At 41.3% G+C, this 24,686-nt stretch overlaps 1 protein-coding gene and 1 long non-coding RNA gene across 4 annotated transcripts in view; one reads left to right on the top strand and one right to left on the bottom strand.

Annotated features, from left to right (window-relative positions):
• The window catches only part of LOC129499162 (uncharacterized), a 33,847-nt gene extending 16,309 nt beyond the window's left edge, over positions 1–17,538 (bottom strand). Inside the window, exons 1-2 of one of the 2 annotated variants that reach the window (XR_008662308.1) lie at positions 17,243–17,538; positions 1,062–1,172 (exon numbers count right to left, since the gene is read on the bottom strand). This is a non-coding gene — a long non-coding RNA (uncharacterized LOC129499162). Of the gene's footprint in view, positions 1–1,061; positions 1,173–14,990; positions 15,068–17,242 lie in introns of those variants that run through there. The other variant, XR_008662307.1, reaches the window with a different exon arrangement.
• B3GALNT2 (beta-1,3-N-acetylgalactosaminyltransferase 2) overlaps positions 16,453–24,686 on the top strand; it is a 55,622-nt gene continuing 47,388 nt past the window's right edge. For both annotated transcript variants that reach the window (XM_055308812.1, XM_055308811.1), the window contains exon 1: positions 16,453–16,774. In XM_055308812.1, the coding sequence (XP_055164787.1) occupies positions 16,663–16,774 (112 nt within the window). In that variant the 5' untranslated portion in view covers positions 16,453–16,662. The remainder of the gene's footprint in view (positions 16,775–24,686) is intronic.

Genomic DNA, 24,686 nt, shown 5'->3' with positions numbered 1-24,686 from the left:
TTGAGCCCCACGTTGGATGTAGAGATTACTTAAATAAATAAAACTTAAAAAGAAAGAAAGAAAGAGAAGGAAAAAGAAAGAAAGAAAGAAAGAAAGAAAGAAAGAAAGAAAGAAAGAAAGCCAAATAAACAACCTAACCCTGTACATTAGGAAACTAGAAAAAGAAGTTCCTTTTGACCCAAAGTTAGCAGAAGACAGGAAATAATAAAGATTGGAGCGGAAATAAATAGAGAACAGAAATACAATAAAAAAGATTAACCGAACTAAGGGTTGGTTCTCTGGAAAGATAAAGTTGACAAACTAACCAATTAGCTGGACTAAGGAAAAAAGGGAGAAGACCCAAATCAAAATTACAAATGAAGAAGGACACATTACACTTGATACCACAGAAATACAAAGGATCATAGAGGCTACTGTGAACAGTTGTATACCAACAAACTAAACAGCCCAGAAGAAATGGAAAAATTCTTAGAAACGTATGACTGACCAAGACTGACTCAGAAAGAAATAGAAAGTCTGAATAGATCAATTATTAATAAGAAGATTGGATCAGTAATAAGAAATCTGCCAACAAAGAAAAGCCCAGATGGTTTCCCTGGTGAATTTTACCAAACACTTGAAAAATTTACTCCAGTCCTTCTCAAACTCTTCCAAAAAACTGAAGAGGAGGAAACATTACCCGATTCATTTTATAAGGCCAGGATCATACTGAAACTAAAACCAGAGAATGACATTATTAGAGAACTAGAGTCAATCCTCACGAATAAGGATGCAAACACTCTCAATAAAATACTAGCAAACTAAATTCAGCAGTATATTAAAGAGATGATTCACCATGATCAAGTGAAATTTATCCCTGGGATGCAAGGATGGTTCAATGTATGCAAATCAATCAGTGTGATATACCACATTAATGGAATAAAAGAAAACAATCAGATGATCATCTCAAGAGTGCAGAAAAAGCACTTGACAAAATTCATTTATGATAAGACTTCCAAACAAATTAGGCATAAAAGGAACATATCTCAACAACAAAAAAGGGCCATATATGACACACTTACAGCTAACATCATTTCAGTGGAGAAAGGTTGAAAGCTTTTCCTCTAAGATCAGGAACAAGACAGGGAAGCCCACTCTCATCACTCCTATTCCACTCAGTACTGAAGTCCTTCCTAGATCGGACAATAAAAAGAAATAAAATGTATCAGAACTGGAAAGGAAGCAGTACAATTGTCTCTATTTGCAGATGACATAATTTTATATACAGGAGATCCTAAAGACTCAACCAAAAAATTCTTAGATCTCATTAAATTCGGTAAAGTTGCAGGCTACAACATGTATCTACAAAAGTCAGTAGCATTTTGTACACTAACAATGAATTTTCTAAAAAAGAAATTTAAAAATTGATCTCTTTTATAGTAGCATCGAAAATAATAAAATACTTAGGCATAAATTTAACCAAGGAGGTGAAAGATCTCCACTATAAAAAACATGAGAAATTGATGAAAGAAATCAAAGAAGACACAAATAAGTAGAAAGGTATTTTGTGTTCATGAATTGGAAGAATTAATATTGTTAAAATGTCAATACTACCTAGGTGCCTGGGTGGCTCAGGTGGTTAAGCATTTGACTCTTGACCTCACCTCAGGTCTTGATCTTGGGGCCATGGGTTCAAGCCCCATGTTGGGATCCATGCCCAGCATCAAGCCTACTTTAAAAAATAAAGCCTTGATATTACCAAAAGTCATTCATAGAATGCAGTCCTATCAAGATCCCAGTGGCATTTTTGCAGAAGCAGGAAAAAAACAATCCTAAAATTTATATGGAACTGCAGAAGACCCTAAGTAGCCAAAGAAATCCTGAGAAAGAAGAACAAGGCAGGAGGCATCACACTCCCTGGTTTCAAGCTATACTGTAGAACTGTAGTAATCAAAACTGTATAATACTAGCATATAAACAGACAAATAGACCAACGGAACAGAATTAAAAGCCCAGAAAAAAAAAACCCAAGCATATATGGTCAACTAATATTTGTCAAGGGAGCCAAGAGTACTCAATGGAGAAAAGATGGTCTTCAATAAATGGTGCTGGGATAACTGGATCTTCACATGTAAAAAATGAAACTGGGCCCCTATCTTATACCATTCACAAAAATTACCTCAAAATGGATTAAAGACTTAAATATAAAACATGAAACCATTGAACTCCTAGAAGAAACATAGGAATAATGCTCCTTCACATGGGCCTTGGTAATTATTTATTAGATATGAACCTAAAGCACAAGCAACAAAATAAAAATAAGTGGGCCCACATCAAACTTTTGTACAAAAAAGAAACCATCAACGAAGTGAAAGACAACCAATGGAATGGGAAAAAAGTATTTGCAAAGCATATATCTGATAAGGGGCTAATATCCAAAATATATAAAGAACTCATACAACTCAATAACTAATAATAATAATAATAATAATAACAACAACAACCCTACTTTTAAAAATGGGCAAAGGACGTTTTTTCAAAGAAGACATATGAAAGGCCAAGAGGCCCATGAAAAGGTGCTCAACATCACTCATCATCAAGGAAATGCAAATCAAAACCACAGTGAGCTGAAATTTCAAGGGCCTGATAATGGTCAGGGTCCTAAATATGTAAAAATTTTTATCAATCTACCCCCATCTATGGATTTTGAAGAAGCAGAAAGAAGTGAACCAACTCAAGCTCTGGAACTAACAGAGGATGATATTAAAGAAGATGGCATTGTCCCACTTCATTATGTTAAGTTTCAGAATGTTAACAGTGTAACTATATTTGTTCAGTCCAATCAAGGTGAAGAAGAAACAACAAGAATTTCATATTTTACTTTTATTGGTACTCCAGTCCAGTCAACCAATATGAATGACTTCAAATGAGTAGTTGGCAAAAAAGGAGAAAGCCACTAAGGTACAAAAGACACTGGAAGACCTTAATGCAGTCAGATCTACAGCTCCTGGATAATTGCTTGATTCTCATCAGAGACTGTCAATATTCCATTCATTGCCATTACCAATAAATCATTGCTTTTGTTTGGATGGTAAAAAAAAAAAAAAAAAACCTGGTTAGAATGCCTGTCATCAAAAAGACAAGAGGTAGGGGCACTTGGGTGGCTCAGTCAGTTAAGCCTCCAACTCTTGATTTCAGCTTGGGTCATGATCTCAGGGTTATGAGATTGAGCCCCATGTCTGGCTCTGTGCTCAGCACAGTCTGCTTAAGATTCTCTCTCTCCCTCTCACTCTACACCCCACGCTAGTTCTCATATAGAACATGTTCTCCTCTCTCTCTCTCTCTCTCTCTCTCTCTCTCTCTCTCTCTCTCTCACACACACACACACACACACACACACAAACAAACAAAAAAGAGGTAAAAAATGCTGGTGAGGATGAAGGGAAAAGGGACCCTTATACACTGTTGGTGGGATTATGAACTGGTAGAGTCACTATGGAAAACAGTATGGAGGATTCATAATAGAACTTCCATTCAAATTCAAGATTCAGGGGTTGCCTGGGTGGCTCAGTGGTTGAGCGTCTGCCTTCAGCTCAGGGTGTGATCCTGGAGTCCCGGGATCGAGTTTCATATTGGGCTCCCTGCTGCATGGATCCTGCTTCTCCCTCTGCCTGTGTCTCGGCCTCTCTCTCTGTGTGTCTCTCATGAATAAATAAATAAAATCTATAAAAAAATTCAAAATTCAAAATAGAACTACCATGAATTACTGTGATTCAACAATTCCATTTCCATAACTATATCTAAAGGAACCAAAAACACAAAGTCAAAAAGATATCTACACCCCTATACTCATAGCAGCATTATTTACAATAGTCAAGGCATGGAAACAATCCAAATGTCAATCAATGGATGAATGGATGAAGAAGTTGTATACATACACATTCAAACACAATAGGTGTGTATATGTGTGTGTATATATATATGTGTGTGTGTGAGTATAAAATATATATACAGTGTATTATACACATATATTGTAATATATAATGTAATATGTGTACAACATTGTATATATATAATCGGATATAAGTAGACATACACAATGGAATGTTATTCAGCCATAAAAAAAGGAGGAAATCTGTTTGCAACAACATGGATTGATCTTGAAGACATTATATTAAAATATCTTGCTTTTTAGCATAGTAAAACACTGGACATAGGCGTTTAAAAAGAATGAATTTCTAAAAAAATGAATTTCTAGTTATAAATACAAGGGATGTAATATACAATGTGGAGACTATAGCTAACACTGTTGTAGGACATATAGGAAAGTTATTAAGAGAGTAAATCCTGAGAGTTCTCATCAAAAGGAGAAAATTTTTTTCTTTTTTTCCTTTCTTTTTATTGTATCTACATAAGATGATGGATGTTAACTGAACTTACTGCAGTAATCATTTCATAATATATGTAAAGAAGCCATCATGCTGTATGCCTTAAACTTATACAGTGATAGATGCCAGTTATTTCCCAATAAAACCAGAAAAATGGATTTTAAAAATGGTAAAAAAAAAAAAGATAAAATGACACCACAACACAACTAACATTTTTTTTATAATTGCTCAAATATTGTTTCCTCTTTGAGAGCCAAGAGATGGTTATTTTCATAAATTCGTTTTGTAAAATGAATTTTCCTAAAGCAAAATTTAAATTGAAATATCCTATTTTGTTTTTTGGGGTTTTTAAAAAGATTTTATTTATTTATTCATGAGAGACAGACAGAGAGAGAGAGGCACAGACACAGGCAGAGGGATAAGCAGGCTCCAAGCAGAGAGCCCAACGCGGGTCTCCAGGACACCCTGGGCTGAAGGCGGCACTAAACCGTTGAGGCACCCAGGCTGCCCAAAATCTATTTTGAACATACAACCCATGACTAACTTTTACCAATATTTAGTTGCCATCCCCCACCTCCAATAAAAAAAATAAAGTAAAAAAGAGCCCAGCTTTTTGCTGCCACCTACAGTTAGAAAATGTAATAGCTTTCTAAGTGCACAGGAATGACTTGCATGAAGAACTGGAGCTTTGGATAGGTTGACCACATGCCCTGATTTACGGAAAGTTCCTGTCATCATGGTATCATTCGTCCAACATAGCATTTGTCCTGTCCCCTATTTTTCCTCAAAACTCTGATTTGGATAATTAATTATACAGTTATTACTGGTTCTTTCCATGCATCATTTACAATACCCAAATTACTCTCATCTCTCCTACCTGAATGCACACACTCACTCCTTCTGTCTGACTTCCTTCCAGCTCCAATCTTTCTCTTTCCTATCTTTACAATCATGCTTCTTGAAAAAGTGATCCATACACCATTTGCATTTCACTGTGCCACATTATTTCCTCACCTCACAGTACCCTTCCTTCCACAGTACCCACAGTACCCTACCCTTCTTTTCCTCACCTCACAGTAGCCCTAACTACCCCTTCAAACTACTAGTTAGCTTCCAACCACCAAATGAATAAATGCTTTTCTTTGTCTGGGTCAATTTGGGCTACTGTAACAAGTACCAGAGACTGGGTGGCTATAAACAATAGAAATGTATTTCTCACAGTCTGAGATCAGGGTGCCAGCGCAGTTGGGTTCTAGTGAGTCCTCTCCCAGGGTGTAGACAGCCAACTTCTTGTTGCCGAAGACAGTAAAAGAGAGTGACTAGCTCCCTGGCCTCTTCTTATGAGGACACTAATCCTACCATGAGGGCTCCACTCTCAGGACCTAATTCCCACTCAAAGGCCCTACCTGAAAATCTATCACATGTGGGATTAGATGAATTTAAGGGGAAGACATTCATTCCACAAGATTTTACCTGGCTTCATATCTTGACAACCCTGAACACAGTTGCTTGTTCTCCCTCCCCATCTCACTTCTTGTCTTCTGTGACACAATCTCTTTTTCTCTTGTGTTTCAGCTTCTTCTCAATGTCCTTTGTAATTTCCTTTTCTTCTGCTCAAATACTAATGTCTCTGTTTGTCTTTGTTCTGCACACTCTCCCTGGGTAGGCACACCCCGTGAATTCTACTACAATCACCTTGATAAGATTCCCAAAATCATTCATTCATTCATTCATTCATTCATTCAATCAATCAAATAGTGTATGGATCATGGGGAGCCTGGGTGGTTCAGTTGGTTAAGCATCCAACTCTTGATTTCAGCTCAGGTTATGATCTCAGGGACCTGAGAGCGAGCCTCTGTACTCAGTCAGATATCTGCTTGAGATTCTCTCTCTCCTTCTCTCTCACCCCTCCCCTGAAATAAATAAATAAATAAATAAATAAATAAATAAATAAATAAATAAATAAATAAAACCAATCTTTTAAAAAAATGTAGTGCCAGTCACTGCTTCAGGTTCTGGGATATATCAGTGAACAAAAAGGAGGAGGAAATCTTCCTGCTCTACATGGACAATAAGACAATAAACCGTAGACAAAATAAATAAGCAAACTGAACAGTATGTTAGAGAGTAAGAAGTGTCATAGAACAGAGTAATGAAGACTGGTGGGATGGAGATTGAGTTTTCAATGGAATGAACAGGGAAGACTTCATGGAGGAAGTATCATTTTAGCTGACTTGAAGGAGGAGGAATGAGTCATAAAGCTATCTGGAGGAATAGCTGAAGGACCAAACAGTCAAAGATCCTGGGGCAGGTGTGTACCTGTCATATCCGAGGGGTGGCAAAGAGACCAGTATGGCTCTAGAACAAGCAAATGAGGGGGAGGGTGATAGGAGATGAGGTGAGAGGTATACAGGACCTTAGATTACACAGGGCCTGTAGGCCAAGGACTTTGGTTTCCCTGTTAATGAACCGGTGAGCCATCACAGGTGGCTCTTTCAGGTTGAGAAATGGCATGGTCTTGTTTAAATCTTAACAGAATCACTGTCTCAGGTTAGGTTTCCAGGGAAATAGACTCTGGAGGTCACCTTGTATGCAGGAGTTTTATTGAGGACTGCTCCTGGGGACAATTACAAGGGAGCCAGGGAAACAGAATCGGACAGAAGATGAAGTTGAACTGTGACACAGCTATGACAGAGGCCATGGGATGGCTCCTCAGAGTTATCTCAAATCTTTTTACCCCTATTTAACTAATCATTGCTTGCAGGTGTCCCTAGGGGACCATTGGGCAAGGCAGTAGTACCCTTCAGCTAAGAGCAATTCCCAGAAAGCAATGCAAGTAGTCATCAGCAGTCAACACTCAACACACAACATTTTTGTAGGACAGAATGATTGGGTGGGCCAAAGAAGGATTCTAACATTCTCTTGTTTACATTTGTATTACTTGCATTTATTATGATAAGCTTGCATTTGTTTTGTAATTAAACATAATGTTCAGGGAGAAGGGCAGTAACTATGAAAAATGATTATAAATTTTATCAGAAATTATATATCTGTGAGAAAAATAAGGGTATTGGGGGAGAGAATTGCCCTCTGGATTATATTATAAAACTACAATCATTAAAATATCATGGTGCTGATATAAAGACAGATTAATGCAAAAATATGGCTCAAAACCAAATACTATTATGTGTAAAAATGTTAAGAATGCTAGGTTAGGTGGGATGGATAGAAACTTACCTGTTAAAGGCAAACATACACGTTGGCACAATGCCAGTATGAAAAAAGAGTCTTAAAATAATATTTAAAAAGAAAGTGGGGGGGGCAAGATGGTGGAGGAGTAGGGTCCCCAAGTCACCTGTCCCCACCAACTTACCTAGATAACTTCCAAACCATCCTGAAAACCTATTATTTCGAACTGAGATTTAAAGAGAGAACAGCTGGAAAGCTACAGAGAGAAGAGTTTGCATTTCTAACAAGTAGGAAGACAGGAAAAAAAATAAAAGAAAAAAGAATCAAGTGGGGGAGGGGCCCCCAGGAGCCGGGCTAAGGCTGGCGGCGAGAGCCCCCCGATAGGAGAGCCCAGCCCCGGAGAAGCAGGAACTTTAAAAATCTGCACTGGATTCTCCCGGACAGAAAGGCGCTCAGCAGGGAAACCGGCGGGACCGCAGGAGGGGCAGTGGGGCCCTAGGCTCCCGGGGTCACCAACAGAGGAGGGGCGCCCGGGGAGAGCGCCCACACCGGGCGGAGCGGTAAAGGGCTGGAGTGTGCGGCGGCCCGGGAGCAGCTCGGAGGCGTCTCCGCGGAGGGGGCTGCGCGGCCCGGGAGCGCGATCCCAGCAGCGCAGGCCCCGGAGCCCAGGGCGCAGGGGACACAGCCCAGGACTCTGCGCTCCCCCCGGGACCGGCCCAGGCTGGAGGGCCCAGGACAGCGAGGACGCGCCGCCGCCGGGCGGCCCCGAGCTGTGCAGCTCAGCTTCCCCCAAACCCGGGAGCATCCAGGCCCGTGCGGACTGGGAGCTGCTGGGGTTACTGCGGGAGCTGACTCCAGGGCTGGGGAGCTGGCTGCCGCCAGCGGTGGTGTCCCTCCTGGTGTCACCCCGTGCCTGGGACGGAGGAGGGCCGCCAGGGGACAGGGGCCTCACGGAGTAAACAGCTCCCACCGAGTCGTGTACCTGGCAGGGGGCGGGGCAGCACCCCCAGATGCACGCACCTGAGAATCAGCCCAACAGGCCCCTCCCCCAGAAGACCAGCTGCAAGGACAGGGGAAGAGCAAGTTCTTGGCCGAGCAGCACTGGAAAGCTCCAGGGGACGTTGAGGGATTTACAGTATATAGAACCAAAGGATATCCCTCCTTGGTTTTGTTTTTCTTTTTTCTTTTTTTTCCTTCCTTTTTCCAGTACAACCCCTTTTTCACCACTCTACACTGAGCAAAATGACTAGAAAGAAGAACTCACCACAAAAGAAAGAATCAGAAACAGTACTCTCTGCCACAGAGTTACAGAATTTGGATTACGATTTGATGTCAGAAAGCCAGTTCAGAAGAATTATAAAGCTACTGGTGGCTCTGGAAAAAAAGCATAAAGGATTCCAGAGACTTTGTGACGGCAGAATTTAAATCTAATCAGGCCAAAATTAAAAATCAATTATATGAGATGCAATCCAAACTGGAGGTCCTAACAATGAGGGTTAATGAGGTTGAAGAATGAGTGAGTGACGTTGATGGCAAGGAATGAAGCTGAGGGAAAAAAGAGAAAAACAATTAAAAGACCATGAGGAAAGGTTAAGGGAAATAAATGACAGCCTCAGAAGGAAAAATCTACATTTAATTGGGGTTCCAGAGGGGACCAAATGTGACAGAGCACCAGAAAGTGTATTTGAACAAATCATAGCTGAGAACTTCCCTAACTTGGGGAGGGAAACAGGCATTCAGATCCAGGAGATAGAGAGATCCCCCCTAAAATCAATAAAGACCACTCAACACCTTGACATTTAATAGTGAAACTTGCAAATTCCAAAGATAAAGAGAAGATCCTTAAAGCAGCAAGAGACAAGAGATCCCTAACCTTTATGGGGAGAAGTATTAGGTTAACAGCAGACCTCTCCATGGAGATCTGGCAGGCCAGAAAGGGCTGGCAGGATATATTCAGTGTCCTAAATGAGGAGAACATGAAGCCAAGAATATTCTATCCAGCAAGGCTCTCATTCAGAATAGAAGTAGAGATAAAGAGCATCCAAGATAGGCAGAAACTGAAAGAATATGTGACCACCAAACCAGCACTACAAGAAATATTAAGGGGGACTCTGTAAAAGAAAGAGGAAGTCCAAGGAAACAATCCACAAAAAACAGGGACTGAATAGGTATCATGATGACACTAAATTCATATATTTTAATAGTATCTCTGAACATGAATGGGCTTAATGACCCCGTCAAAATATTAAGACCCATCTATTTGCTGTCTACAAGAGACTCATTTTAGACCTAAGGACACCTACAGCCTGAAAATGAAAGGTTGGAGAACCATTTACCATTCAAATGGTCCTCAAAAGAACGCAGGGGTAGCAACCCTCATATCAGATAAAGTTTATCCCAAAGACTAGTAAGAGATGAAGTGGGACACTATATCATACATAAAGGATCTATCCAACAAAAGGACTTAACAATCATGAATATTTATGCCCCGAATGTGGGAGCCGCCAAGTATATCAATCAATTAATAACTAAAGATATACTTAGATAATAATACACTTATACTGGGAGACTTCAACATGGTGCTTTCTGCAAATGACAGATCTTCTAAGCACAACATCTCCAAAGAAACAAGAGCTTTAAATGATACACTAGACCAGGTGGATTTCACAGATATTTACAGAACTTTACATCCAAACACAACTGAATACACATTCTTCTCAAGTGCACATGGAACTTTCTCCAGAATAGACCACATACTTGGTCACAAATCAGGTCTTAACTGATACCAAAAGATTGGGATTGTCCTCTGCATATTTTCAGACCATAATACTTTGAAATTGAACTCAATCAAAAGAAGAAATTTGGAAGAAATTCAAACACGTGGAGGTTAAAGACCATCCTGCTAAAAGATAAAAGGGTCAACTAGGAAATTAGGGAAGAATTAAAAAGATTCATGGAAACTAATGAGAATGAAGATAAAACCGTTCAAAATCTTTGGGATACAGCAAAAGCAGTCCTGAGAAGGAAATACATCGCAATACAAGCATCCCTCAGAAAATTGGAAAAAAATCAAATACACAAGCTAACCTTGCACCTAAAGGAACTGGAGAAAAAACAGCGAATAAAACCTACACCCAGCAGAAGAAGAGAGTTAATAAAGATCCAAGCAGAACTCAGTGAAATCAAGACCAGAAGAACTGTGGAACAGATCAACAAAACCAGGAGTTGGTTCTTTGAAAGTATTAATAAGATAGATAAACCATTAGCCAGCCTTATTAAAAACAAAAGAGAAAAACTCTAATTAATAAAATCACGAATGAAAAAGGAGAGATAAAAAAAAGAAAAAGGAGAGATCACAACAAATACCAAGGAAATACAAATGATTTTTAAAACTATATTATGAGCATCTATACGCTAATAAATTAGGCAATCTGGAAGAAATGGATGCATTTCTGGAAAACCACAAACTACTAAAACTGGAACAGGAAGAAATAGAAAACCTGAACAGGTCAATAACCAGGAGGAAATTGAAGCAGTCATCAAAAACCTCCCAAGACGCAAAAGTCCAGGGCCAGATGGTTTCTCAGGGGAATTCTATCAAACATTTAAAGAAGAAACAATACCTTTTCTACTAAAGCTGTTCCGAAAGATAGAAAGGGACGGAAAACTTCCAAACTCATTTCTATGAGGCCAGCATCACCTTAATTCCAAAACCAGACAAAGACTCCACCAAAAAGGAGAACTATAGACCAATATCCCTGATGAACACAGATGCAAAAATTCTCAACAAGATACTAGCCAATAGGATACAATAGTACATTAATAAGATTATTCACCATGACCAGGTGGGATTTATCCCCGGGATGCAAGGCTGGTTCCACAGTCATAAAGCAATCAACGTGGTAGATCATATAAACAAGAGAAAAAACAAAAACCATATGATCCTCTCAATAGATGCCAAGAAAGCATTTGACAAAATACAGCATCCATTCCTGATCAAAACTCTTCAGAGTGTAGGGATAGAGGGAACATTCCTCAGCATCTTAAAAGCCATCTACGAAAAGCCCACAGCAAATATCATTCTCAATGGGGAAGCACTGGGAGCCTTTCCCCTAAGATCAGGAACAGACAGGGATGTCCACTCTCACCACTGCTATTCAACATAGTACTAGAAGTCCTAGCATCAGCAATCAGGCAACAAAAAGAAATAAAATGCATTCAAACTGGCAAAGAAGAAGTCAAACTCTCCCTCTTTGCAGATGACATGATACCTACATAGAAAACCCAAAAGACTCCACCCCAAGATTGCTAGAACTCGTACAGCAATTCGGCAGTGTGGCAGGATACAAAATCAGTGTCCAGAAATCAGTGGAATTTCTATACACTAACAGTAAGACTGAAGAAAGAGAAATTAAGGAGTTAATCCCATTTACAATTGCACCCAAAAGCATAAGATACCTAGGAATAAACCTAACCAAAGAGGTAAAGGATCTATACCCTAAAAACTACAGAACACTTCTGAAAGACATTGAGGAAAACACAGAGATGGAAAAATATTCCATGCTCATGGATTGGAAGAATTAATATTGTGAAAATGTCAATGCTACCCAGGGCACTTTACACATTCAATGCAATCCCTATCAAAATACCATGGACTTTCCTCACAGAGTTAGAACAAAGTATTTTAAGATTTGTGTGGAATCAGAAAAGACCCCGAATAGCCAGGGGAATATTGAAAAATAAAGTGAGAGCCGGGCACATCATAATGTCGGATTTTAAGTTGTACTACAAAGCTGTGATCATCAAGACAGTGTGGTACTGGCACAAAAACAGACACAGATCAATGGAACAGAATAGAGAACCCAGAAATGGGCCCTCAACTCTATGGTCAACTAATATTCGATAAAGGAGGAAAGACTATCCACTGGAAAAAGGACAGTGTCTTCAATAAATGGTGCTGGGTAAATTGGACAGCCACGTGCAGAAGAATGAAACTAGACCACTCTCTTGCACCATACACAAAGATAAACTAAAAATGGATGAAAGATCTAAATGTGAGACAAGAATCCATCAAAATCCTAGAGGAGAATATAGGCCACATGCTTTTTGATCATGGCCACAGCAACTTCTTGCAAGATACATCTATGAAGGCAAAAGAAACAAAAGCAAAAATGAACTATTGAGACTTAATCAAGATAAAAAGCTTCTGCACAGCAAAAGAAACAGTCAACAAAACAAAGCCTACAGAATGTGAGAAGCTATTTGCAAATGATACGACATCTTAATTAGCTAATGTCAAACATTAGGATGGTGGTTTATTCCCCCTTTCAGTGCTCATTATAACTTTGAACAGTTATATAAATACTATTTAATACTGCAGTAGCCCCATTTCACTCCTGTTTTCCCAAGTCCCCCATCCTGCTCTGCTTTTAGTATTTTTTGTCACATTTACCATCATCTACATGCTTTTAAAATGAATTTCTCTACTTGCTATAGTCTACAGTCTGCCCCACCCCACCACTCCAGGACAGGGATCTCTGTTCTGTTCATCAATTTATCCCAAGTACCTATGACCAAAGTGCCTGGCACATAATAGATGCTCAATTAAAGATTTGTTGAATAAATAGATCTGCCTAGAGATTGTTTCTCTTTTTGAGTTAACTCAGTATAATTTGTAAACCACAAAATCAATGTTTTAGGACATCAACAGAGGCCTTTTTCTACCTTTCTTTTTGTAAATTTGCTGCCCAGGGGCCCTGTGCAGCCCACCCATGGGTGCCAGGGGCAGACCATCTGCCCCGTCAGGCACAAGAAGGCAATCCACGGGGCTATGCCCAGCACTGGAGTGGCCTCACCCACGTGCTCCACACCTGGCCTGGCCACTTACCATCCCAGAAGTTGGGGATTACCACCAGCAGTACATCTTATGTGAATGAGTGTGCCCCTTTTACTATCCTTCTTAAAGATGAAAAATATGATACCTTTAGTAACAAATTATTACTTTCACAATTTCCTTCATTAAAATGTAGAGAGAAGATTGGCATAGTTCCTAAACAAAGAATTTCAAACAAGAAATTTGTACACATTACACATCCTTCTTCCTTTTTGCTATATCTAAATGACATTCTGGAAAGGGAGCACACAGATCTTGGTGACATTTGCCCAAGAACCACAATGATCACAGCCCACTAATTCTGTTTCCCACAAGAAAATATTGTTCTTTCTTGTCTTGGGGGTATTCAGGGGCCATAGCAAATATGTAGGGGCCCCTAGACTCCCCAAACTGTTTAGAAACATATTGTGGTAGCCAGCCTATATCATGACCCACAATGAACCTCAGTTCCTGGTACTCACACCTTTGTGTGATCCCTCCCTCCTAGAGTGAATTGGGGCCAGTGTTCTATTCATTCTGTGTAATGCGTCACTTGGCGGTCGACTTCTTTCGGTAGAATGAAAGTGGTGATTGGAAGGAACAATGTGTGTCATGCAAGGTCATCATAAAAGGCATCACAGCCATCTGCACTGGTTTCTTGGATCTACAGCTCTTGGGGACGGAAGCCACTATGGTATTGGGACATCAAAGCATCTTGTGAGAGAAACCCATTTAAAGAGGAATTTAGGCCAAAAGGCAGAACCAACATGCCAGCCACAGGAGTGAGCCACTAGGAAGCTGATTCCCCAGCACCAGTCAAGCCTTCAGATGAGCAAAGCCCCAGCTGACATCTGCCTGCAACTTTATGGGAGACCCTGAACCAGAACTTACCTCCCAAATTCCTGACCCACAGAAATCGTGAAAGATAATAAATATTGTTGTTTTAAAAGTTTTAGAGTAAGGGGCACCTGGGTGGCTCAGTCAGTTGAGCATCTGCCTTTGGCTCAGATCATGATCTTCTGGGATCTAGCTCTACTTTGGGCTACTTGCTCAGCAGGGACTCTGCTTCTCCCTCTCCCTCTGTTCCAGCCCTCTCCCACTTGTGTGCTCTCACTCTCTCTCTCTTGCAAAAAAATAAGTACAATCTTAAAAAAATGTTTTGGGGACGCCTGGGTGGCTCAGTGGTTGAACATCTGCCTTCAGCTCAGGTCGTGATCCCAGAGTCCTGGGATCAAGTCCTACAACTGGCTCCATGCATGGAGACTGCTTCTCCCTCTGCCTAGGTCTCTGCCTCTCTGTCTCTCTCTCTCTGTCCCTCATGAATAAAAAAATATTTTTTAAAAGTTTTGGAATAACTTGTTAAGTAGCAATAAGTAACTACAAATCCCTTTAAAGGGAAAAAAAATCATTTCTGACCCTACTTGGTAATTAAATTGTTTTTATTATTTTAAGTACAAATGTATAGTATGAACACCTTAGGCTTACAGCTTTTTTACAACTAGTAAACAGATTTTAAAGTTAAATAGAGGGGCGCCTGGATGGCTCAGCAGTTGAGCACCTACCTTTGGCCCAGTGCGTGATCCTGGAGTCCTGGGATCGAGTCCCACATCAGGCTCCCTGCATGGAGCCTGCTTCTCCCTCTACCTATGTCTGCCCTCTGCTCTCAGAATAAATAAATAAAATCTTAAAAAAAAATAAAGTTAGAGTACTGGCAGCATTATAAAACATTCAAATAAGAAGTAACTTCAGGGGTGCCTGGCTGGCTCAGTTGGTAGAGTATGCAACTCAGTCTGCACGTCATGAGTTCAAGCCCGAAGTTGGGCATGGAGTTTATTAAAAAAAAAAAAAAAAAAGTAATTTTAATAGTTGTTTTGGTGAGATTAAATTGTCACTCAGTGAGACTATGGTACTAACAGTGCCTGAGACATCTCCTCCTGCATCGTTCAGTTACTTGAATAAATTCAACTTTTTCCCTTAAGTTTCTTTGAAATGGATTTTCTGTGGCCTTCAACCAAGACTTCACTCAACAATACAGTTACTTTCTGTTGCCACAACTTGTGCAAATTAAAAAAAAGAAAAGAAAGAAAAGAAAAAAGAAAAACGAAAAACCATCATACGCCAGGCGTTTGTTTTCATCCCTCCCTCCTCCTTCTTAGCGGGGGCACCCTTGACCTCGGCCTCGACCGGGCTCTGGTCCTGGGGCCCGGCTGCACCAGGCAGGACCTGGTCTCCGAGCTGCGGTGCTCAGATCCTTCCCACCGGCCGCTCGCAGCCCGCGTCCTAGAGGAGGTGTCGTCTTGCTCTCCCGAGTCTGGATCCGGGGCAGGTGCAATTTTACCCTCGCCTGGACCATGGCTCGTACCGCCCAGCTCGACCTCTGGTGAGACCCCTGGTGAGGCCGTGTCCTGAGCTCCCCGGGTTCGGCGCCGGGCTGGAGCCGCGGACGCAGCGCACCCGCACTAATGATCGCGGGGTGATTCACCGCCGAAGACACGCGCCTCCCACGGCCTCGGCCCGCTCTTCGGGCCAAGGAGACCTCAGCAGGGTCCCGCCTCCCAGAGAAGGCGGGCGTTCGCACAACCGAGCTCTGCGTGACTTAAAACAGGCGTCACTCAGGTCTCCTTTAACTCCGAGGCCCCGGGCAGCCTCCGCCTCCGCGGCTTCCCCCCGCAGTTGTGCTGCCCGCCGACAACTCGGCGCCCCGCACCGCCTCCCCTCAGCTCCCGGGAGGATGTAGGCGTCAGGAAGGGACGCGCATGCTCCAAGTGGGGCTTCGCGCTTCCCCTCCGCGACCGCCGAGTGACGCAAAGCAAGTGCATGCGATTATGGGAAATGTGGTTTCCGCGCCTCGGGACCACCGGGGTGCGCTCCCTGCGTAGGCCCAGAGCAGGACTTCAGCTCCCGGCTGGCCTGCGGGCGCGGGAGGGGACGCGAGAGGAGGGGGCGGGGCGAGGGGGGAGGTGGGTGGGGCCGGGGGAAGGCCAAGCGGAGGGGGCGGGGCCTGGCCGGCTGAGGCGCCGCCGCCCGCGGTTGGAGGAGCCTGAGGCGCGGGGCCGAGAGCCGCGAGCAGTCCGGACGGCGGCGGGGGCGAGGGCAGGCGTGCCCGGAGGGGTCGCGCGTGCGTCGGCCGCCGCCCCTCGGCCTTGCTCTCCGCGGGTCCCCTCCCTCCCCGCCGGGACGCGGGAGAGCCCGGCGCGTGGCGGGGGCGCGAGGTGGAGCCGGCGGGGGCGGCCAATGCGAAACTGGCTGGTGTTGCTGTGCCCGTGTGTGCTCGGGGCCGCGCTGCACCTCTGGCTGCGGCTGCGCTCCCCGCCGCCCGCCCGCGCCTCCGGGGCCGGCCCCGCAGGTGAGGTCCTGGGGCCGCGCGGGCCAGGAGGCCGTGAGGGGAGGGAGGCCGCCGCCGAGTCCCGGAGGGGGCAGCGGGCCGAATGCGACCCACCGCAGGCGAGACAAACGGCCCTTCTCATCCTCGGGGCGGTGAAGCGGGCAGCCTCGAGGGCGCTCCTCTCGCTTCGCGTCGGCGCCGCTTCTCACCTCCCGCTTTCCTGCACGGCCACGCGAGCCCTGCCCGCCCCGCGAGTCGTCCGTCCCCGGGCCCGCTGCGAGGCGCCCGCCCGCCGGCCCCGGGAGCAAGACCTTGCGCGCCCGGCCGGGCCCTGCCGCCGGCCGCCTGCCCGCCCCTCCGCGGGCGGTCGGCCTCCCTCGCCCGCACTCGGGGGCACTCGGGGGCCGTAGTGCCGTGGGCCATGCCCGAGCGTGCTTGCAAGAAAGGCTGGGTTTTGCTTTTGAGGATCACGTGGCCGCGAGAACTTACTGCATTTTGTTTCCTTTGAGAACTGTGATGTAAGTCGGTCAAACAAATCGGGACACGAACTAGGTAGGGCATGGCCACGGGCCGACTTGTTCCTGGGAGTGTGGCTTGCGAAGCCTGTTGGCGAGGTAGACGTGGAAACACGAAATTCTCCTCACGATCATACCCACTTGTTGGAAAACTTGCCCTCTCGTGGGAAAGAGAGCTCTGTTCTTGTTCATTTCCCGGCCTGATGGATAGAATGCTTTGTCCGTAGTAGGCACCCGCTGCATTTTTGTTTTTTTGTTAATGGAGTTCCCCCTTTTTTCTGGTCTTCTTTTTTGATGGTTGCCCTAGGACATATAAAGAAACCTAGAAGCTGTTTTTAAAATGAGGTAGTAGTTATTTTGTGTTCCAACTACTCAGGGAGTTTTTTTCCCAACTACTACTCCCCAGAACAGCTGTTTTCTTAACCAAAAGTTTTAAGAATTAGACTGCAATATTTGTGATTCTGAGATGAGTCTGTGCCTTACTTTTTAAGTAGGAAGCATAGACACTAATTGGGCAGTTCTCAGAGCAATCTCATTGTTGCAATGGGGGTCCTTTATACTGGGAACAATGTCTTAGAATCTTTTCCTATTAGACAAACCACAAGCTCTTTGAAAAGGCTATTTGTGTGACCTGAATAGAATTTAAAGCGTTTAACTTATTTAATGGAAAAAAAAAAACAAAAAAAAACAAAAAACAGTGGTTACAGAGCATTTAACCTGCTAACAGGTTAGGATTTGAGGCTTTTTTTTTTTTTTTTTTAGGTTTTTGTAAACTGAGCCGAGGAAATAGTGCCATAGATGTAAAATGCTTTGTAACATCTGTTAGGTTTGTGTTTCACAGCTTTCTTGCCTTTTGTGTGAGTGAGTGCTGCTAGAATTTACTTGCAGAGCATTCTTAGGATATTTATGACCTTAATAGTCTTTTAGGGTTCCATAAACAAGCAAAACCTCTTTGCCTTGAAGCTTAAAACTGAATAGGCAATTTCTTAGTTTCAGTGAAGTTTTTCCTGTCCTCGTAGTGTTTAGACAATGCCCCTATCTGCCCTCAGGTTGGCCTGAGCTAGATTAAGGGGACTGGGAAGTAGGCCACGGAGAGGATCCAGCTATGGGTGAAGAAATCAGTACTCTGTTACTTAAATTGACTTCAGATGGATATCGTGCATCTGGTTGGATGATAAATGAGGTATTTTAATCTAAATGAAACCTAACAGACTCCTTTCACTTTTCAAAACTAAAAACAGCAGAAGCATATTGATCGCTAAAATTTCCTGCAGCTCCTTTTCCCATTGTGTTACCACAATGTCCAAACTAAAACATTTGGGCGCTTTTACATTTCTACCCTTATACCTTCAGCCTAAAGTGGGAGAGAAAACCAAAGATTTGGTTGAATATTCTTCTCTTGAATTAATGTTTTAAGATTTGTGTTTGTTCTCCTCTCTGTTTCTTTGTCTCCAGGCTCATTAAGTGGTAGCAGTATTTTTTTTTAAGGGAAATTTACCTTCCTTAATATTAAGAATGACCCTCTGACTTGTAATGAATTCAGCAAATCTTTGAGAGTCTACTCTGCCCACTTTTGCTATAGGTATGGAATTACAGCAGTAATCCAGATCAAGTCCCTGCTGTCATGCGGTTTGCAGTTTGTTGTTTTAAAGATTTTATTTATTCATTTAAGAGAGAGAGAGAGAGCAGGGGGAGGGACGGAGAAGCAGGCTCCCTTCTGAGCAAGAAGCTGGACGCAGGACTCAATCCCAGGACCCTGGAATCATGACCTGAGCCAAAGGCAGATGCTTACTCAACTGAGCCACCCAAGCACCTGCAGTTTACAATTTAGAAAGGAAGTCAAGAGAGAAAATAATTATTAAAAATCAAAGGGGACAGTGATAGGTGGGATGACAAAAAGTAGTGTAAGAGGATTGAAAATGCTGTGCTGCTGTTCTAAATAGAGAGGTTCAGGGGAGGCCCCTCTAAAGAGGTGCTGATGAGCAGGGAACTGAATGACGCGTGGGAGTCCTATCAGCACCTGATACTTCTCTAAGTAGTGGCTCACTTGAAACAGCCAAATATGGTCCAGGAGAGCAACTGGTGAAGGGGAAGCAGATCTCTTGTGAAATCCAGCACACCTAGGGGTGGATGAGGAGAGTGGAGACGGACATTGGACTGGAGAATATAGATAGAGGATATAGTTAGTATATTATACTCATTTTGGGTAATGCCTTAGGAATTATGTAACAGTAAATTTAGCAAAATGATGAGACCAAAGAAGTCCTGTCATTCTAGGATATTTGGAGAAAAAGAAACCAAAGAGAAAGGGATGAAACATATCCGATATTCAATAAATGCTTAGAGTCCTAGGTATCGAACTAGATGCAGAATCCTTGCTCTGAGGTCCTTATAACTTGTCAAATTGAAACAAACATGGAGCAAGGAGAAGGCCAAAGACAAATGGAGCTTCCTTTGCAATTTTGCCTAGGGCCATTCATGCAAAATTATCCCTATATGTTAATCTTGTCTCTATGCTTCAGTTTCCTTATTTATAAAATGATGTTCTCTTAGGGTTGTTGTGAAGATTCAATTAATTCAACACCCAGAAAAGTGCCTGATTCATAGTAAACACTCCATGAATTTTCGAGAGGAGGAGTAGGATAGTGGTGGCTGGTGCATAGGCTAGTGAGGTGTTTGGGAAGGTTTTTGAGATTGGTGAAAGCATGCTAGTAGTACATGTGATGATTGTCCTTATCAGTAGATCTGTGATGAATTTGTATATTTCCCTCATTTCCAAGATTTCTGCTTATCTGTGATTGATGCCATTGGAGAGTATGCATGTGAGAATGGAATTTTTGGCCTGATTTTTAAGAATCCTTGGGTCTATTTTGAACAGTTTTGAAGTCAGCTTCCCTGGGTCTTGAAAACATTTTGGATGTCCGCTCTAAGTATAGAGCTTAGCAAGTTGCCAGACCCTCAGGATATAATATGTATTTGAGAAGAGAATGCCATTGTTCTCAGGGAGCTTGTGTGGGGTTTTAATTATTCCTGACATGAAGACTTGTTTTTTGTTTATTACTGTATATCTACCATCTAGAACAGTGAACATAGGAGGTGCTTAATAATTTGAAAAAATGAACCAAAAGAATAAAACTAAGTATGAATTTGTCACCTACAGATCATCTATTCACATTCTGTGATGACCTTATAATTTAAATTTTTATCTAATAAAATCTTTGTAGAAAAATGTGAAATTATTTTTAAAAACAGGAAAAATCTATATTATGGTTTTTGAATGCACATAAAGTGCCTGTTTGAGGGAAATTACTTAGTATTTTTTAAAAACTGTATTGATGGGGACGCCTGGGTGGCTCAGCATTTGAGCATCTGTCTTTGGCTCAGGGTGTGATCCCAGGGCTCCAGGATCAAATCCCCCATCGGGCTCCCCGTGAGGAATCTGCTTCTCCCTTTGCCTATGTCTCTGCCTCTCTGTCTCTCATGAATAAATAAATGTTTAAAAAAAACTGTGTTGATGTATAATATATATTCAGAAAAGGGCACGTAAATGTGTAGCTTGGTATATTTTCACAAACTGTATACACTCAACTAATCCAGCACCCCAGAAGCTCCCTTCGTATTCTCTTCTGTCACTGCCAGGAGTGGTAACCACAATCCTGATCTTAAATGGTAGAGATTTGCCTGTTTGTACTTTATATAAATGGAACCATGCAGTATGTACATAGTTCTTATAGTCTGCTGGTCTTAATATGGTGAATTACAATATAATGTAATTCTACAACATCATTTTAATGGCTGCTTAATATTCTAGCATATAGATAAACCATAATTTAATCCCTTATTTCTGCATTTATAGATTTTGCAGTTTTCCACTATTAATAAGTGACACTGTGATGAATAGAGATGTTTTAGTACATCACTGTTTATTTCTCAGAATAAGTTCTTAGACGTGGAATTGCTAGATAAAGGTTCTGCAGTTCTGGTGCATCTCGGTGGCTTAGTCGGTTAAGCAGCCAACCCTTGATCTCCGCTCAGGTCTTGATCTCTGGGTCATGAGTTCAAGCCCCATGTTGGGCTCCATGCTGGGCATGGCACCTACTTTAAAAAAAAGAAGTTACACAGTTTGAGGTATTTCATGTATATTGGCAAATTGTCCCACAGAAGACTACCAAATTCCACTCCAGCAGTAATGGAGGAGAGGAGCCATTTCCTTGAAGTAATTCTCCACATTTCCTTGAAAGACAAATACAAATCTTACTTTTACATAGAATCTTTTGACTCCCTTCACATGCCACCCCGCATCTTTGCAAACCACCTGTCTGTTCTTTGAGTTCAGTGTTCTGTTTGGTTTAGATTCTATGTAAAAGTAAGATCATACTGTGTTTGTCTTTCTCTGACTGACTTATTTCACTTGGCATCATACTCTCTTGGTCCCTCTATGCTGTTGCAGATGATAAGATCTCATTCTTTTTTATGGTTGTGATATTCCATTGTGTATATATCACATGTTTATCCATTTATCTGTTGATGGACACATGGGCTACTTCCGTATCTTGGCTACTGTAAATAATACTGCAACAAACATAGGAATGCATGTATCTTTTCAGTCATGTTGATTGATTTGCAAATACTTAACCACTCTTGCAACCCTGGAGTAAATCTTACTTGATCATGGTGAATGATTTTTTTGACGAGTCTGGCTAAGATTTATCAATTTTGTTGATGTTTTGAGAGAACTAGCTCTTGGTTTCATTGATCCATTCTATTGTTATCATAGTCTTTCATTTATTGTTATCATTTACTTCTGCTTTCATATTTATCATTTTCTTCCTTTTGGTGGCTTTGGGTTTTGTTCTTCCTCTAGCTTCTTTAGGTATAAGGTTAGATTATTTGAGATTTTTCTTGTTTCTTGAGGTAGGCCTGTATTGCTGTAATCATCCCCTCTTCGATGATGATAGAAGAGCTTATGCTGCGTGGTGCCCTCCTCTTTTGTTCTTTCCCGAGATTGCTGTGCCTATTTAAGGTCTTCTGTAGTTTCATACAAATGTTAGGATTGTTTGCTGTATTTCTGAGAAAAATGCCACTAGAATTTTGATAGGCATTGCATTGAATCTGTAGATTGCTTTGGGTACTATGGACATTTAAAAAATTCTTCCAGCCCACAAGCACAGAATATATCATTCCATTTATTTTTGTCTTCTTCAGTTTCTCTCTTCAATGTCTTACAGCTTCCAGTGTACAGATCTTTTGCCTCCTTGGTTAAATTTATACCTAGATGTCTTAATCATTTTGATTCAATTGTAAATAGGATTGATTACTGAATTTCTTTTTTCTTCTTTTTTTTTTGATAGTTCATTCTTAGTGTATCGAAGTGCCACTGATTTTTGTAGATTGATTTTGTATCCCCCCAACTTTACTGAATTTATTATTTCTAATAGTTTTTTGGTTGAGTCTTTAGAAACCTGTTTTTCAGTATATCTGGAAGGAGAAGTTTTTTAAAGGCCAGAATCTGCCATGCACTTCTCCTCTGCAAGAAAAGTAGAAATGCATGTAAAATAAAGCAGTTCAACAGAAGCAGCTTAGACATGGATTAGAAGCAGAGAGGATTGGCAATGGCAGAGAGAAGTGGAATGAGATCAAAAAGTAGTTTGCAACCACAAGCCATGGGATTTTCACATGCCACATGGTCATCTTTATTATATACTTAATTTTTAGAAAAATCTTGTTTGGCAGTGATATGAAGAAACCAGGAATAAAATGTTAGGATAGCCTTGGGTGGGTTTTTTTTTTTTTCGTATTTTAAGTTTTTATTATGAAAATTTTTAACCATACCCAAAAGCAGAAGATTATAACAAATATTATGTATTCATCATACACCTTCAGCTCATATTTTTCACAAACACACCAACCCACTTCTTCCCACTGGATTATTTGGAAGCAAATCACAGATAAGTTATTATTTCCATAAATATCTTAGTACATTACCTCTAAAGATAGACTTTAAAAAACCATAACCACAAAAACCATCATCATGATTAGAAAAATTAATGATTCTTTGCAATACTTAGTTCAAAATTTCCCAATTGTCTTTTTTTTTTATTATTATTATTCCAGTGTAGTTAACATACACTGTTGTATTAGTTTCGGGTGCACAATACAATGATTCAGCACTTCCATGTATTACTCAGTGCTCATCATTAGGATGCCTTTGTCATGGTCCAGGGAGAGATAAGCGTCCAAATTGAAGCAACGGGTAGAATTAATCATGAGAAAGGGATTTGAGAAATTTTTCATGAAGACTTTGTCATCAAGAACAAGTTAAATTATTTCATGTAATCCATTTCTCAAAGGTTCATTTTGATTATCAAAAATGAGGCAGTGATATTTGGCATTTAACAGATTATTTTAGTTATTTTATGATTTTACTTTTGTGCATCAACTTTGTTTCCTGATGATGTCAGGTAAATGAGGAATTAATTAAGGTTAAATGTGATTTTGCCCTTCTCTGGCTTTTAATCATTCCAGAAGACATTTTGAAATGAATGAAATAGACCATCTGAAGACTTTTTGGTATCACTTTTTTTTCCACTAGGAAACTGAGGTACAGAGATTTAAATAGCTTATTACTGGTATCATGCAGCACTTTGGCTATGGAATCAATGTCAGAAATATCTGGTTACTACATTTGCCTCATTCTTGTTGCTAAAAGTACTTAATATTTCTCTGTGAAAAAGTAGAGGGTGAAATGGGATATATCCTTGCCAATTTTACATAAGCATTTAAATTATTCTCCAGATTCAGGCTCATTTAGAGTTAGTTCCATCAGTAGCTACAACTTTCATTGTACAGTTCTGTGTATCTGAGAAAAAATGTTCCTGCGCCATGAATTTATAAAAAAATTAACATGCTAACCAGCATTTCTAGTGATCTACTTATCACTAATTCACCACCTGATCTGGTGTTACAAATAAAAGATTTAGAGAATTTAGTCTCAGATGAGCTATATCAAACTGTGCCCCTAATAGAACAGTGATGAAGAATGGAGTTAAATCGCCCAGGATTAAATTTTAGCTGCACCATTTACTAGCTGTTTGCCTTAGGAAAAGGCGGAAATTCAGAAATTACTGAATTCTCTGTGCCTCTTTCCTTATTTGTTTAACAAGGAGCCTGACACCACCTACATTTCAGGGTTGTGAGCATTAAATGATACTCTACATGCAAAGCCTTAAAATGATACTCTGTATATAGTATTTAGTACTTTACAGGTGTGCAATAAATGGTCTATTACAAGCAAGCTTAGTCAAGGAAAGTTTGGGTTTATATTAAAGATAAATTCCTGCCTAGGGCCCCTGTGTGGTGCAGTCACCTCTTGGTTTTGGCTCAGGTCATGATCTCTTGGTTCTGGGATCAAGCCTGTG

The sequence above is a fragment of the Nyctereutes procyonoides genome, unplaced genomic scaffold (assembly GCF_905146905.1).
Source record: "Nyctereutes procyonoides isolate TBG_1078 unplaced genomic scaffold, NYPRO_anot_genome, whole genome shotgun sequence".
NCBI classification, from domain to species: Eukaryota; Metazoa; Chordata; class Mammalia; order Carnivora; family Canidae; genus Nyctereutes; species Nyctereutes procyonoides.
Note: the sequence above shows the minus strand (reverse complement) of the source record. Positions and strands in the feature narration are given on the sequence as shown.